Raw genomic sequence first — 15,740 nt, 5'->3', positions numbered from 1 at the left:
ACTGACCCTCCCCCACCATGGAGTCAAAACTAGGCATCTAACTTTTGACTCCCCAAAAGCCCAACTACTAATAGCCTACTGTTGACCAGAAACTTTACTGATAACATAGTTGACTAACATGTATTTTGTATATGTATTATACACTTTGTTCTTACAATAAAATAAGCTGGAGAATAGAAAACGTTAAGAAAATCCTAAGGGGGGGTGCCTGAGTGGCTCAGGCGGTTAAGCGTCCGACTTCGGCTCAGGTCATGATCTCACGGTTCGTGAGTTCGAGCCCCGCGTCGGGCTCTGTGCTGACAGCTCAGGGCCTGGAGCCCGCTTCAGATTCTGTGTCTCCCTCTGTCTGCCCCTCCACTGCTTGCACTCTGTCTCTTGCATTGTCTCAAAAATAAATAAACATTTTTTAAAAGTTTATAAAAAAAGAAAATCCTAAGGGAGAGAAAATACGTTTCCAGTGCTGTACTGTATTTATTAAAGAAAATTTGTATGTAAGGGGGCCTGCTCAGTTCGAACGTGTGTTGTTCAAGGGTCAACTGTACTTATGAAATGTCATCTCTGAGTCCAGCCTGGTACAGGGATACAGCAGAGGAGAGACACGCGTCCCACCCTCATGAGGCCTGCACACCAGTGGGGGCTAGCAGCACGTGGAAGAGACTGCAGACAGCCTGCCCCTCTTCCTCCCAGGAACACAACCTCCCAGGTATTGGTTGTTCTGCTGGAGACCACGGGCTGTGAGGACAGACACGAGTCGGCGGGGAAGGGCTCAGCCACAGGTGGCCGCGGCTATGCTGTATCTGTCACTGCCGTCCACAGTCACCTCCCAGTAGCCCACGGGGCTGCTCCCCAGCACTGCTCCTTTCTGGGGAGGGGTTGAAGCCTTGAGCTTTAAGGGGCCTAGATCCCAGCATTCCATGTCCCTAGTGGGTAAGGATGAGAGAAACTATGTGAGAGCCTCAAATAAATAATAACAAGTATTTGTGTGCTTAGGAAAGTCAGTGGTGTACTTTGAAAACTTGCAAATTAGTCCTAGAACGTTAGTATGCTCCAATTCTGTGCTCTTTTCCTCCTTCTGGTCTTTGTTCTTCACTCTCTGTAGCAGACACTTGCTTTGTGCCCCACATCATCCTCTCCCCCCTCCTTATGGCCATAGCACCTGGATTCTGTTTGGGGGAAATCATCTCTTCCCTACTCTCAGACCAGGTGTTACAAGGAAAGTGGACTCACTCTGGTTCTAGGAAATGAACACACGTCTCAGGCTCAAGTTCCTTCCCCTCCGACCACCGTGACGGATTCAAGAACATGACATGACGTACAGTCATGCCAAGTGGAGCTAATGAGACTCATTTCTGGGGTCGTTCTTTGAGTTAACAGGGAAGCGAACACCTTGTTTTTCTCTGGACTCCAAGGTGGAAAGATGCAGGCTAGAGCTGAAGGTGTCTTGCTAGGATGGAAAGAGTCTATCTGTGAAGACAGCCAGCCCAAAGGGGGCAGTGCGGAGGGATGGAGGTGGGGAAACCAATGCCAGTGACACAGTCTGAGCTCCGACTAAGCTGTATAGGTAGCCAGTCCTGCTCTGCTCTTGTTGGTTATATGAGACAATACACTTCCTTCTTGCTCAAGCTAGTTCACTTCTGTCACAGGTCACAGAAAGAGTCCTCACTGATGCGTTCTCCATTTTCCCAACTCACCAACACGATCTGACACTGAAAGTCACTTGCCTGGCAATCAAGTACAAAAAAAAAAAAAAAAAAAAAAAAAGCCCCAAATCATGCCTGCCAGCTCCATAGCCTCTTTACTCATTTACTCGTTGTCTCTTTCAAGCCTGACCCAAAAAAGAGGCCTCAGCTCACTTAGCCTAGCTCACAGAAGAACTGGTACCTGCTTTCTGTGAACATATTGCCAGGTTTGGATTGTTGCACTGACCTAGGATTTTAACACTACTGGTAGCATTATGTTATTTTCTCCATAAAAATCTATTGGCTAGGAATTTACCCAAGGGATACAGGAGTACTGATGCATAGGGGCACTTGTACCCCAATGTTTATAGCAGCACTCTCAACAATAGCCAAATTATGGAAAGAGCCTAAATGTCCATCAACTGATGAATGGATAAAGAAATTGTGGTTTATATACACAATGGAGTACTACGTGGCAATGAGAAAGAATGAAATAAGGCCCTTTGTAGCAACGTGGATGGAACTGGAGAGTGTTATGCTAAGTGAAATAAGCCATACAGAGAAAGACAGATACCATATGGTTTCACTCTTATGTGGATCCTGAGAAACTTAACAGAAACCCATGGGTGGCGGGGCGGGGGGGGGGGGGAATGAAAAAAAAAAAGAGGTTAGAGTGGAAGAGAGCCAAAGCATAAAAGACTCTTAAAAACTGAGAATAAACTGAGGGTTGATGGGGGGTGGGAGGGAGGGGAGGGTGGGTGATGGGTAGTGAGGAGGGCACCTGTTGGGATGAGCACTGGGTGTTGTATGGAAACCAATTTGACAATAAACTTCATATATTGAAAAAAAAATCTATTGGTTGGATAGTAAGATAGAAGGCCCTGGAACAACCCCCCCTCCCCACTCTATTACATATACACGCAGAAGAAGCGGTGAGTCCCAAACCTTTGAAAGTACAAATTCCTTCTTTATATTTTTAATATATATTCTCCCAAAGGAACGGGTAATCTGTTTATGCCTAAAACGTAACGGACACTTGACACTAGTCAAAACCATAAAGTTAAAGCAAATTGGAATCGAAGTAGAAACCAATAAAAACATGAGGACCCACCAATCAAGGACCAGATAGGATTGTCCTCCTCTTCAATGCTTGAAAATTGACCTATAAGATTAGCTTGGACCTCAGCATTTAAAATGGATAAACCTCTCTCCACCAGGGCCTTGTTAACCTCAACACAAGTCTGAACACCGATAGAATTCAGGACTTCCTTCAAGTTAAAGGTCCTAAAAAACAAAACAAAATTGCATCAGTAACACTTTTTCTGTTCATTAGTTTTTATTTATTTTTAATATACCAACTTGTTTCAAATGTCCATCACTTTTCATTTATACAGACAATAAGTACCTACATTAGCACGAACTTAGAATATGGTAACTTCTCCTAAACACCAACCTTTGTATGTAGCAGATTTTTTAAATGGTTAAAGCACTCAATTCTGTAGGTAGTGTTTAGCTGGGAAAGCATTCAGAGAAGTTGCTCCCTGAAAAGAAGTCTGCATCCTCATTTTCATGCAGGACCATCAAAAAGGAAAAGAAATTACCTATTTACTCCTTAGAATAAACCCTTGGGTCTGAGTGGATTTATTCATAGATTTGTTGTTGTTAAATCTATGCTTATACAATGAGGTAAAGTCAATTGCTTTATCCATGCCTGAACAGTGCATCTATAACACCAATCAAAAACAAGAAATGAAGATATTCAGAGATTAGTACCATAATGACAAATTACCTAAAATTCTTGATCTCTCATGATCAAAGATAAGAAGCTCCTTCCTACTGTTACTTTCAAGTAACCAACCAAAAATCCCAAATACATAGAGTCCAGAAAATCATAAACAGTAATTGGTAGGGGGTTACTTAAAAAGTAAAAAAAAAAAAAAAAAAAAAAAAAAAAGTAATGAGAAAGGGCATGTGTTGGGTCCACACTATTGAGGAATGATCATTAAAAATGGTCTCTTGCTGTCCAGAAATGGTCTTTGTTTTTTATTTTTTAAGAGAGAGAGAGAGAGTGCATGAGAGAAGGCAACTCAGGTAAGGGCAGAGGGAGAAGGAGCGAGAGAATCCCAAGCAGGCTCCACACGCAGCATGGAGGCCTGTCGCAGGGCTCAATCTCACAACCATGAGATCATGACCTGAGCTGAAATCAAGGGCTGGATGCTCAAGCAAGCGAGCCACCCAGTCACCCCTAGAAAAGGTCTTTAAGATAACTACGTGCAAACTTGGAATTAAAGGGTGAGAGAACGGAGGTGGAGGTGGGAGATTCAACAAAACAAAGCGATCAGAGAGGCAAAGCATGTATATAGGAGATGCTTTGACAACAGGCCATTAACAGTGAACATTGTCCAAGTACTTGCCATGGGCCAGACACCTGCCCTAAGTACATCACAAGGAATCATCTTAATGTCTCACATTTGTAAGCAGGCACAGTTATCTCTTTTTACAAATGAGAAAACGAGGCTCAGAGTGATTTGGGAACTTGTTCAAGGGCACCTAACAAGTCAGTAGCAGAGCTTGGACTTAAACTCTGGTCTGTCTGACCTGAAGCCTGACTTCTCAGTAACCACTTTGCTATATGCTTTATATTAATACTTGAGCAGCATTGTGGGTTCTCGAATAAATAAAAATTCCTGGAAAGTAAGTTACCCGGTATGGGGAAATGCCAAGGTAAGACCAGCTGCAAGCCCAGAGGAGGTTTCTCTTCATTACAGGTCTTGGGTCCTGGAATGTGAAGTAAATGAGCCTGGATGCTTAGCACAGGAGCAGCAGAAAGGGCAGGGCCTTGGTTTCCCCTTTCCTCACTATGCAGCTAAGGTAAATCTTTCTCTCTCTGAGAACTCTGGATGCTGTAACCACTCGGGCTCCTTTTGGCTCTTGATATTCTGGGATTTTATCAGGTAATTTACATGCTTTCTGAGTAATGGGCAGCAGGATAGGTGCATCTCCCTTCAAAGACAGGAAGGAAGAATGTAAGGCCTTGAAAACACCGGAAAGGGAAACCAGCAGGAGGAGCTGACCCATATCAGACCCATGAAAACATGTGATCATTGACTAAGACTAGGAATTTTCTGACTTGGATAGGATTCCCACCAGGAAGATCTAAATGCAAAATCTAAATGGAATCCTAGTGTTCAATGAAGGTTTGACACTGGGAAATGAATTTAGCGAAAACAAGTCCTTCCCTGGACTTGTGTAGTGTCTCTGAAGGACAGGAGGTCACTACTCCTGAAGACTTGACAGCAGGCTGGATCAGTGAAGTCGGTAACCATTTCACTGCAGAAAGACGACGGAGTCAGAACTGAATAGCAAAGCCTCCCTGACAGGGCCTTCTGAACACTGAGCTCGGAATTCTGGTTTCTGTGGGTTTGGTTCACAGCGCTGTCAAAGAAGAGCTCTTGTCCATGCCCGTCCCAAGTGGAAACGGGACACTCACCCTGGCACTTGTCATGGAAAGGACCTCTCCCTCTCCTATGAAAGGACATCGAAGCCTTCAGAGATATCAAAAGAAATTCTAGAGAAAGAAGTTGTAAGATAAGCTTCCCTAAAGCACAGTCCTGAATATCACACGCAGACGTCCAGGGTTATGCGCCATCTCTGAAACACGTGCAGAGCCTTAAGACGGGGATGAGCAGATAAAATTGGAACTTACTCTTTGTTCATGCCTTCGAGTAGAACAGCTGAAATCCTTTTTAACCTGTTTGCAAGCTCAGGAAGGCCTTCTGTAAGAGCACCCACCATATTGTTGGTAATTAGGGACAGGCAGGCAATAATTTTCAATTGATTCAGCTTTTCTGTCAGTTCCTGAAGACGTGCTCCATCTGTCATGAGTGTCTAGCATATTTATTTTAAATGTAAAAATAGAAAGGGAAGCTCAATACCATGAAAATGTAAAACAAGCAATGTTACATCCAAACTCCCATTTCATCTGATTTCAGGAAAGTCATTAAACCACACGCAACACTAGACAGACTAGCTTAAGAATTAAAATATTGGAAGACTTGAGGGAAGAAAAAAAAAATCACTCACCTCTGGTAATTCTTTCTTCTGATAATCCCACTGCAACAGTTTTAAATAACTGTTATTTAGCACCAGTGTAGGGCTCAGGCTTGGCTTAGCGCTATTTTCAGCCCCAGGAGTTAAAGCCGTCTCAGAAAGAGAAAGAAGTTCATTTACAGATTCTTTTATCCATCCTGTAGTTTGATCAAGAGCACCTGAAAGTGAAGAGGCCACATTATTTGTCCTACAGCTGACAGATCCCTCCATGTGTGCATTCTACATGACAGACGTTACGTTAGGAACTGGCCACGAATGAAAAGACAGGCACAGCCCTTGAGGAACTTAGAGTCCAGATGGGGAGACGGAGCTGTGAACTAACAATTACAGCAGATATAATAAATGCTAGAAGGCACATGGAAGTGGAGAGAGCAGAGGTTGTCCAGGACAGACTCTAAGGAAGAGCTCTGGACTGACGCCTGAAGATACAAGACAGAGGACAGAGCTGTCACTCCAGGACAGGTGAATGGCCCATAGAAAACCCCAGAAAAGTGACAGAATATGGCACATTCTGGATGCTACAGGCAAATCTGATTGCTGGTCCACAGAAAACCAGGGGGAAGAGACTGGTAGCAGGTGGTATTGGATGGGCAGGCAGGAGCCAACTCACATGCAATCTTGAATTTTGTGCAGAGAAGGTATTTAGACTACAGGCATTGATTATTAAACATGTTTGGGTCCTGGACCCCCTGAGTGTCTGATTTAGAGCTATGCCTTTCCCAAAATGCACATGCATGCACTTTACTTTCAACCCAGTTCTAAGGTTTCCCAGTAGAAACAATTGGCTTTTTATACCACATTTCTTATAACACTGTATATTTAGTAGAATTTATAAGGTGGAAACTGCTTTTTAAAAAAATGCAGTATGAACACAGGTGTGGATTTTTTCTTTTAAAGCACCAGAGAATGAAATAAAGAATAATGACCCTGAAATTCTTCCTCAGACCCAGCGCCTGAACAGAGGTAATTTATGAGCAGCTGTGTTTGCCACACTAGAACACCACCACCCCAGAACTTTGCAACTTTGTGTCTCCTCAGTTGGCAAATGTTCTGGGTTTTTCAAATTCTGTTCATAAAGATGTAAAGGACATGCAGTCTTTTATTTAAAAGATATCCAAGGTGGGGGGGGGGGGCGGTTGAGAGAGAGAGAGGAAATCTTCATGGGTATAATTACAATGTGGCATTAATAAGCATTTATACTGCACTCTTAATCATTTACAGCTGACACATTTAAAAGCCCTTTTAGTTATCTCAAACAAAAGCAACAGTGTACCCTAGTGCTTCTCAAATCGTGGCTGATTTTAGAATCACCTGGGGAGCTCTAAAAAAAAAAAAAAAAAAAGATCTTGCACACAGCTCCTGGAGATTCTGATTTAATCAGTCTGAGATGGGGCTCAGGCATCTGTGTTTAAACACCTCAGGTGATCTAGTCCACCGCCAGAATGGAGTATGACTGGTAAAACAGAAAGGACATGAGTTTACAGTGAAGCATCATCAGCTTTCCTCTAAGGGATCTGCTGAGTTATCACTCCCACAAGCTAGTACACAGACCATTCTATGTGGCTCCAAAAGCAAGGTCAACCCCAGGAGACACTTGTACCCTTGGTTTTTCATGTGGGCAGTAATTCTCTCCATTTACTCATTTATTCAATGATAACTGAGCACCTACTATACACTAGGTACCGTACTTAATGTCAGGGATTCACAGATGAGTGAACATGTTCCCTGCACCCAAGAAGCTCTTAGTCTACTAGGAGGGAGGAACATAAGAACAAGCAATGGCTTTACAGGCACATTTGCCTAAGAATTGCCCAGGATTCATGGAGGCCCAGGCACACAGCACCTGACTTTATTTTCCACCAATACACGGTGGGTGCTCAAAAACCTCTGCTCTCTGTGTCTGGCGTGACAGACCCAGTAGGTTTCCAATTTATTTCAGCATCTCTGGAAGTAACCATGGCTTAGGGAATGGCTCAGTCTCCTTCAGACTGACAAGTTGATTAGTCTTCCAGGCCTGCAGCGATCTTTCCTTTCCCACCGTCATCCAGTAAAATGTTTACTAATGCCCACAGTGCAAGGTGTTTCTTGTAAACTCAGAAAGCAGAAAAGGGAATACTTCTCAATTCATTTTATGAGGCCAGCTTTGTCCTGATACCAAAACCAGGCAAAGGCATTACAAGAAAATTACAGAATGATCTCTTTCTAAAAATATAGATGCAACAATCCTTAAGAAAGCACTAGCAAGGTAAAGTATTAGTAAGGCAAAGTAATACACCATAAATAAGGGGTGGGATAAACATCTCAGGATTGCAAACTTGGTTTAACATTAGAAAAATATTGGGGGCGCCTGGGTGGCTCAGTCGGATGAGCATCTGACTGTTGGTTTTGGCTTAGGTCATGATCTCACAGTTTCGTGAGATCTCTGCACTGAGCCTGCTTGGGATTCTCTCTCCCCCCCTCTCTCTCTGCCCCTCCCCAACTCGCACTCTCTCTCTCTCTCAAAATAAATAAATTTTAAAAACAAGAAAAATATCAATCACTGTAATTCAGCACATCATCATAGTAAAGGAGAAAAAATGATCACTTCAGCATACAGAAACAGCATGTGACCAAATTTAACATGTGACCTATTTAGATAAAAGTTCTCAGCAAACTAGAAACAGAGCTTCCTCAATACAGAAAAGGACATCTATGAGAAGCTGCAGCTGACATGGCTTAAGTATGACATATATCATACTTAAGAGTCAAACGATGAACATTCTTCCCCTAGAAAAGCAAAGATGCCCTCTCTCAAGACTACTATTGCACATCTGATTGGATGTCCTAGTCAGTGCAATAAGGCAAGAAAAAGAAATAAAAGGCACACAGGTTTTTAAAAAGAAGTAAAGCTGTCTTTATTTGCAGTCAGTGTGATTATAGATATAGAAAACCCTAAGGAATATTCCAAAAAAACTACTAGAATTAAGAAGTGAATTTAGCAAGTTCTCAGCATGCAAAGTGCATATTCAAAAGCCAATTACATTTCTATATACTAGAAAATAAAAATCTTACAAAATACCATCTATAACACCATCAAAGAACATAAAATAAATGAGATTAAATTTAACAAAGTAAGTACAAGACTGGTACACCAAAACTAAATATATTGCTGAAACAGGGGCACCTGGCTGGCTCAGTCAGTTGGGCGTCCGACTTCGGCTCAGGTCATGATCTCACGGTTCATGAGCTCAAGCCCTGCATAGGGCTCTGTGCTGACAGCTCGGAGCCTGGAGCCTGCTTCCGATTCTATACGTCCCTCTCTCTCTCTCTGCCCCTCCCCCGCTCTCACTCTGTGTCTCTCTCTCTCTCAAAAATAAACATTAAAAAAATTTGTTTTTAAAATAAAAAATAAAATGTATTGCTGAAACAAATTAGATTTGAGATACCTAGTTCACAAACTAGTAGACTCACTATTATTGCCAATTCAACATAATTCCAGTCACCATCCCAGCTGGCAGTTTTGCAGAAACTGATAAACTAGTTAAAAAAGCATATGGAAATTCAAAGGACCTGTAATAGACAAAACAATTTTGAAAAAGAAGAACAAAGATGGAACTCTAACACTGCCTGATTTCAAGACTTAGCCTCAATATCAGGATTGTGTAGTACTGGCTAGGAGAAAACATATAGATCAACAGAATAGGATAGAATCCAATTAAAAAAAAATGAAGTAAAGGGGCGCCTGGATGGCTCAGTTGGTGAAGCATCGACTCTTGATTTCGGCTCAGGTCATGATCTCACCGTTCGTGGGAGAGAGTCCCCATATCAGGCTCTGTACTGATAGAGCAGAACCTGCTTGGGATTTCTCTCTCTCCCTCTTTCTCTGTCCCTCCTGTGTGCACACTCTCTCTCTCAAACAAACATTTAAAAAAGTGATATGTGCTACAACATAGGTAAATCTTGAATATACTATACTAAGTGAGAGAAGTCAGACACAAAAAAGCCACACATTGTATGATGTGATTTATATGAAATGTCCATAATTGGCAAATCCAGAGATTAGAGACAGAAAGTAGTCCAGTGGTTGTCAAAGGCTAAGGGAAGGGAGGAATGGGAAGCTGGTAGTGAGTATGGGGTTTCTTCATAAGGTGATGAAAATCTTTTGGAATTAAACACTGATGATGGTTGTATAACCTTATGCTAAAAACCACTGAATTAAACACTTTAAAAAATTAATGTTATGGTATGCAAATTATACCTCAATTAAAAAAAAGAATAAAGAGTTTAGAAACAGACCCACAAATGTATAGTCAATTGATTTTCAACAAAGTTGCCAAAGCAGTTAAGAGAGAAAAGATAGTCTTTTTCCAGTAAATGGTGCTAGAAGTAGATACACCTATGGAAAAATGTGAACCTTGAAATATATTACCTTGAAATGATTCCTAAGCCTAAAACTATAGACCTTCTAGAAGAAAATATTCAAAAAAATCTTTATGACCTTGGGATACCTAAAGATTTTGTAGACACACCGTTAAATCCACAAATAAAATAAAATGTTGTAATTTGGACTTCATCAAAATTTAAAACTTCTCTTTTCTCAAAGGTTAGTGTTAAGAAGATGAAAAAGGCGAGCCACACACAGATGGGGGAAATTTTCACAACACATACATATATCTGACAAAGGATTTGTTTCCAGAATATATTGAGAGCTCTTCAATTCAATAAGAAGACAACCAAATTTAAAAACGGGGCAAAAGATTTGAATGGACACTTCACATAAAAAGATAAATGGCTATTTGCATATGAAAAGACGCTTAACATCATTCATCATCCTGAAATGTATCTTAGAACCACAATGAGATACTACTTTCACACCCTCTATAAAGGGTCAAATTTAAGAGACTGATAATACCTAGTGTTGGTGAAAATGTAAAGCAGTTGGAACTATCATACATTGATGGCGAGTGTAAAACAGTACAACCACTTTGGAAAATAACTACCAGTTTCTTATAAAGTTAACCACATATTTAACATAATGACCCAGCCATTCAACTCCTAGGTGTTTACACAAGAGAAATGGAAACATGTGCACACACAAAGACTGGTACACAAATGTTCACAGCAGCTTTATTCATAGTAGCCTAGGACCAGAAACAATGCAAATGTCCATCAACAGGTACATGGACAAAGTATGGTATAATCATATAACAGGATACTTCTCAGTAATACAAACTATTGATACATACACAACACGGATGAATCTCAAACATCTTACTAGTTTAGTAAAAGAAGTTGGAGAAGAAAGTGAACACAGAGTGTCGTTCCACTTAATATGAAGTTCTAAAAGAGGCGAAGCTGATCTACAATAATGAAAGTTTTATCAGTGTCTATCTTTATGGGGGAGGTTGACTACAAGGGTCAAGAGGGTTCTTTTTGAATGACAGAAATGTTTTATATTTTGTTTGTAGTTGTAGTTATAGGAGCATATTCTTTTGTCAAAACTCAGAACTACACACTTAAAGTGGGCACATTTTTTATTGCATGAATAGCATACTCCAATGAAGTTTAAAAAAGGGATATAGGTTATGGATTGGCCAACTAAGTCACTGAATCTAACCCTAGTAAATGCAGGTTGAAGTCGCATACAGCTTCATCAACACTAAACACACATACAAATATTTACATTATGTAAGAGCCATTGATTGTGCTATTTAGTACTAGAAATAGTAGTCAGGGGAATGTCCTGTAAAACCTCCCCGTTTAGTATGAATGAGTTTAGTATTTGAGTTTTCCAAGATGAATGTATCGAGCGTAGTCATACATAGATTCTTCAAGGAATACAATTCCTTGAAGTCTGCTGACTTCTAATATGGTAGCTAAGCATGAAATCTGGTACCTAAGATTGAACTCTGAGTGACCCCTAAAAAGGCAACAACTCCACATCCTGGATTTGGGGGGATGGCCTGTACAATTCTGAGCAGGCAGTATTCACATAAACTAAGAGAATGGTGCAGAATATGTGAATGGGAGCCCCCGATGTTGTGCAAAGATCGCTCCCCTTTTCAGTATTCTGGAAAATATTCAGATTAACTACCCCGATTTTCAGTTAGAAGAATATAGTTCCCTTATCCATGACACCTGCTCTTTTATGCCTATCAACACCTCACCTCCCTTCTTTTGGTACTGATTTCTTTCTTTCTTTTTTAAGTAGGCTCCACACCCAACATGGGGCTTGAACTCACAACCTCCAGATCAAAAGTCACATGCTCTGCAGACTGAGACAACCAGGTGTCCCTTGGTACTGATTTCTTTGAGAAATCATTTTCCCTCTTTCCATGCTTTCTTTCGTGAATATCAATTAAGAGGCCCCTGACCAGGAAAGCCCCCTGACCCCCTGGGGTTGGCCTAGCGGAATCACATGCCCATCAGACTTTCCTGGGACCTGAAGGGTGACTACAGCATTCAAGGATGGGCCATTTTATTTTCTTTCTTTCTTTTATTTTTAATTTTTTTAATGTTTATTTATTTTTGACAGACACACACACACACACACACACACACACACACACAGAGTGTGAGTGGGGGAGGGGCAGAGAGGGAGACACGGAATCTAAAGCAGCCTCCAGCCTCAGCACAGAGCCTGACTTGGGGCTCAAACCCACAAACCACGAGATCATGACCAGAGCTGAAATCGGACACCTAACCGACTGAGTCACCCAGGCGCCCCAAGGATAGCCCATTTTAAAGTACACGTTAACGGTTCTGATGATGGAGCTGGGAACTTTCCCTTATTTTTTTCTGCCCAGATTCCTGATGCTCTCCTGGTTTCTGGCCTTGTTCAGGCTCAGGTATTTTAGCTTTTTTTGTGAACTGCCCCCGTCCTTCCATTCGCTTCCTTTTTTGCCAAGTCAGCCAGAGTTAGTTTCTGTTGCTTGCCATACAACCCAATTGATGTAACACAAAAGTGAAAAATCCAAAGAAAGCAGCCAAAGCAGCAGCTTGGTTAAATCTTGGCTTGGATGCGGGAGACTTGGCTTCCAGTCCTCGCTCCACTACTTATTAGGAGCTCTTGTGTTTGGGCAGGCCATCGCTCAGCATCAGTTGGCTCATCTTCAGAATGTTCCATTATTAGTCCTTGACTGCCTTGTGTGCCAGGCAAAGACAATCACAATGCAGTTTCATGGGTTTTTGAAAAATATTTACGTCTCGTAGGATTTTTGAAAGAATCACATGAAATGAAGTTCTATGAGAATATTTTATCAGATATAAGATATTATCTAAATAAATAAAAACCTTTTATTGCTGAGTATCTTAGAAATTACCTGTGGTCTGGCCCCCTCGGGGAAATCTGTTACACTTTCCACGGGTAATTTAGTTGTTGGACCTGATGTGGTCATCTTGTTGATGTTGTACATGTGACCAATCAGTGCCTAAGACTTGTAAATCAGGCAATTACATAAAATCTCTCTGTTGGCAAAATAAAATCTTTTCTGAAATCAGTTCAGAAATCTACAGTCCTCCTCTCTATTAACTTTCCAATAATTATTTTATAAAAATCACATACACACAAAAATCCAACTCTTCTGTCCTTCTGCATGTTCCTGTGAGGCTCTTATTTTGATATTAGGGCACAGTGGCCGACTTTTGGCAAAGTGACTTGAGGATATAATTAACAGCTGACATACACTCTGCTTCCTGGACTCTTGATTTCTCTGGGAACATATTTAGAGCTGGGCAATAATGACCTATATGCACAACCGGATATATTCTATTCTTAAATCTCTGGAAATATCCAAGTCAATGTGAAATGTACAAATGCAGGTCACTAAGCCTGAGTTTTAAGGACAGAAACAAATCATTTAAGATGATCAAAACTGTCATTCAACCCAATATTAAGGAATTCGCTCCAAATGACAAGCTATCTTGATTCGAGACATGGAGACATTTGCACACACATGTACACAGGCATACAAATGAAACCAACCAGTAACGTGCTGGAAAGGAAAACACTGCTATGAACATAGTTACCGTAGTTCAGGTTTCAGATTCAGGTTCTATGCAGGGTTCTGTTTCCACTAATCCCTCTCTCCCTTTAGAGCTAAAACAATACAGCCCTGAAGTCACAGAATTTTTGTTGTGGAAGGATGGTTGGAAGTCATCTAGTCATATCCACCACTCAGTGCTAGCGCTCCCTCTGGAGATCCCCCAAAGGTGGTCAGTGTCTCATTTGAAGAGAGGCAGTGCTGCGTAGAGGTTGAGCGTACAAGCTTTGGGGCAGAGACATGTCTGGGTTATCCAGGCTTCAGCAGTGACCTGGGGTAAGTACCTTAACCTCAATCTCTTCATCTGTAAACAGTGAGTGATAATAGTACCAGTTTCACAGGGCTATTGTGAGGTTTGAATGGGCTAATGAGAGTGTTGGCACATAGTAAGGACTTAGCATATAATAAGTGCTCAACAAAATGATAGCTGGCACTGAGTACTATTAGTACTAGAGAGGCCCATTCCAAATTTAAAACAGCTGTAGCTGCTATAAATGTCAAAACTGGCTGCCTGCTACTCCCCTCCGTGGATCCTAGTCTGCCCTGCAGAACTTAACCGTAAGTCCCTGATTCAATACCAACAGGGAAGGCAATGCTCACCGCCCAGGCACATCCCGTTACCAAGCAGAATACACAGAGCTTCATGGACGGCTCTTCATGTGACCCTTTGTAACCCATGCCCTCTTCCCTGGACATGCTTCAGGCTCTTGGAGTCCCTTTAAAAGTGGCACTTGTTTGGCTTTGTTCACAATTAAGACTACCCTACTGACTATCTTAACAGAAAAGCTCCGTCCAAGAGGGGTGGGATGAGGTGGGTGGGTCACCTAACGGCCTTATATTGTGGTTAATTACAGCCCAAAAGCCAGCGTTAAGAGTCTGCCAATGAAGGAATCAGTCAGCCAGCCTTTTACCAGCTGTGCACCATCTGGCATCTCAGTTTCCTCCCCTGTGAAATAAGGGGTCTAACAGTACCTACTTAACTGAGTAACTGTGAGGATTCATTGAGGTACTACTTTGTCTGCTCCCAGTCTCTCTTGACCCCTCTTGCAGTCCAACTTTAATGCCCACCAGTCCATCGCAACTGCTCCCATCAAGGTTATAAAGGATTCTCATACAGTCATACCCACGGTCAAGCCCTGGCCTCATCTTTCTTGACCACTTAGCAATACATGACATAGCAGATCATGCCTTCACTGTCTGAACACTTTCTTCACTTGTCCTACAGAACATCACCTGCTCCTGGCTTCCTTCACTTCTCTGGCTGCTCTTTCACAGTCACCGTTGCTGGTTCCATCCCTTCCTCTTGAGCTCTACTCATTCCTAGTCTCTTTTGCTGGATCCGTCTGCTCTTGTCGATCTCTAGATGCTCTAGAGTTCCAGGTCAGGCCCCTTCAGTATCTACACTCACTCCCAGGTAATTTCACCCAGTGCAATACTGTGGATAAGAGTATGAACAGTGCACACAGACCACCTGGGTGAGTCCCAGCTCCATAACTTACAAGCTGTGTTATGGAGGCAAGTGATCTAACCTCTCTGTGTCCTCATCTATAAAATGGGGGGTAATTTCCTGAAGTTGTCACAAAGATCAAATTAGTTAATACAGGTAAAGTGCTTGGCATATAGAAAGCATTTTATTCATGCTAACTATTACTCAGTTTGGTGGCTTGATCTATCACAAATATACTGGTGAGTCCTGAATGTATATCCCTAGTACCCACCATTCCCCTGAACTCTAGTCCTTTATATCCAAACACCTACCTGACATGCCCATGTTGATGCCATTAAGATCTCAAGGTTCATATACGTGAACCTGAACCCCGATCCCATACCATCTCCTTACCTGCCTTCCCCTAGTTGCCCACCCCACTAACAACCATCACTGTTCACCCTACTGCTCACGCGAAAACCTTAGCATCATCACCTCCTCTCC

At 41.9% G+C, this 15,740-nt stretch overlaps 1 protein-coding gene across 1 annotated transcript in view; it reads right to left on the bottom strand.

The window, feature by feature from the left end:
- TCP11L2 (t-complex 11 like 2) overlaps positions 1 to 15,740 on the bottom strand; it is a 41,462-nt gene that overhangs the window by 5,378 nt on the left and 20,344 nt on the right. The window contains exons 7-9 of the mRNA XM_043562412.1: positions 5,763 to 5,947; positions 5,386 to 5,567; positions 2,791 to 2,963 (exon numbers count right to left, since the gene is read on the bottom strand). Coding sequence (XP_043418347.1) covers positions 2,791 to 2,963; positions 5,386 to 5,567; positions 5,763 to 5,947 — 540 coding nt within the window. The remainder of the gene's footprint in view (positions 1 to 2,790; positions 2,964 to 5,385; positions 5,568 to 5,762; positions 5,948 to 15,740) is intronic.

This window comes from Prionailurus bengalensis, chromosome B4, assembly GCF_016509475.1.
Source record: "Prionailurus bengalensis isolate Pbe53 chromosome B4, Fcat_Pben_1.1_paternal_pri, whole genome shotgun sequence".
Lineage (NCBI taxonomy): Eukaryota > Metazoa > Chordata > Mammalia > Carnivora > Felidae > Prionailurus > Prionailurus bengalensis.
This window is presented reverse-complemented; position numbering and strand designations above follow the sequence as displayed.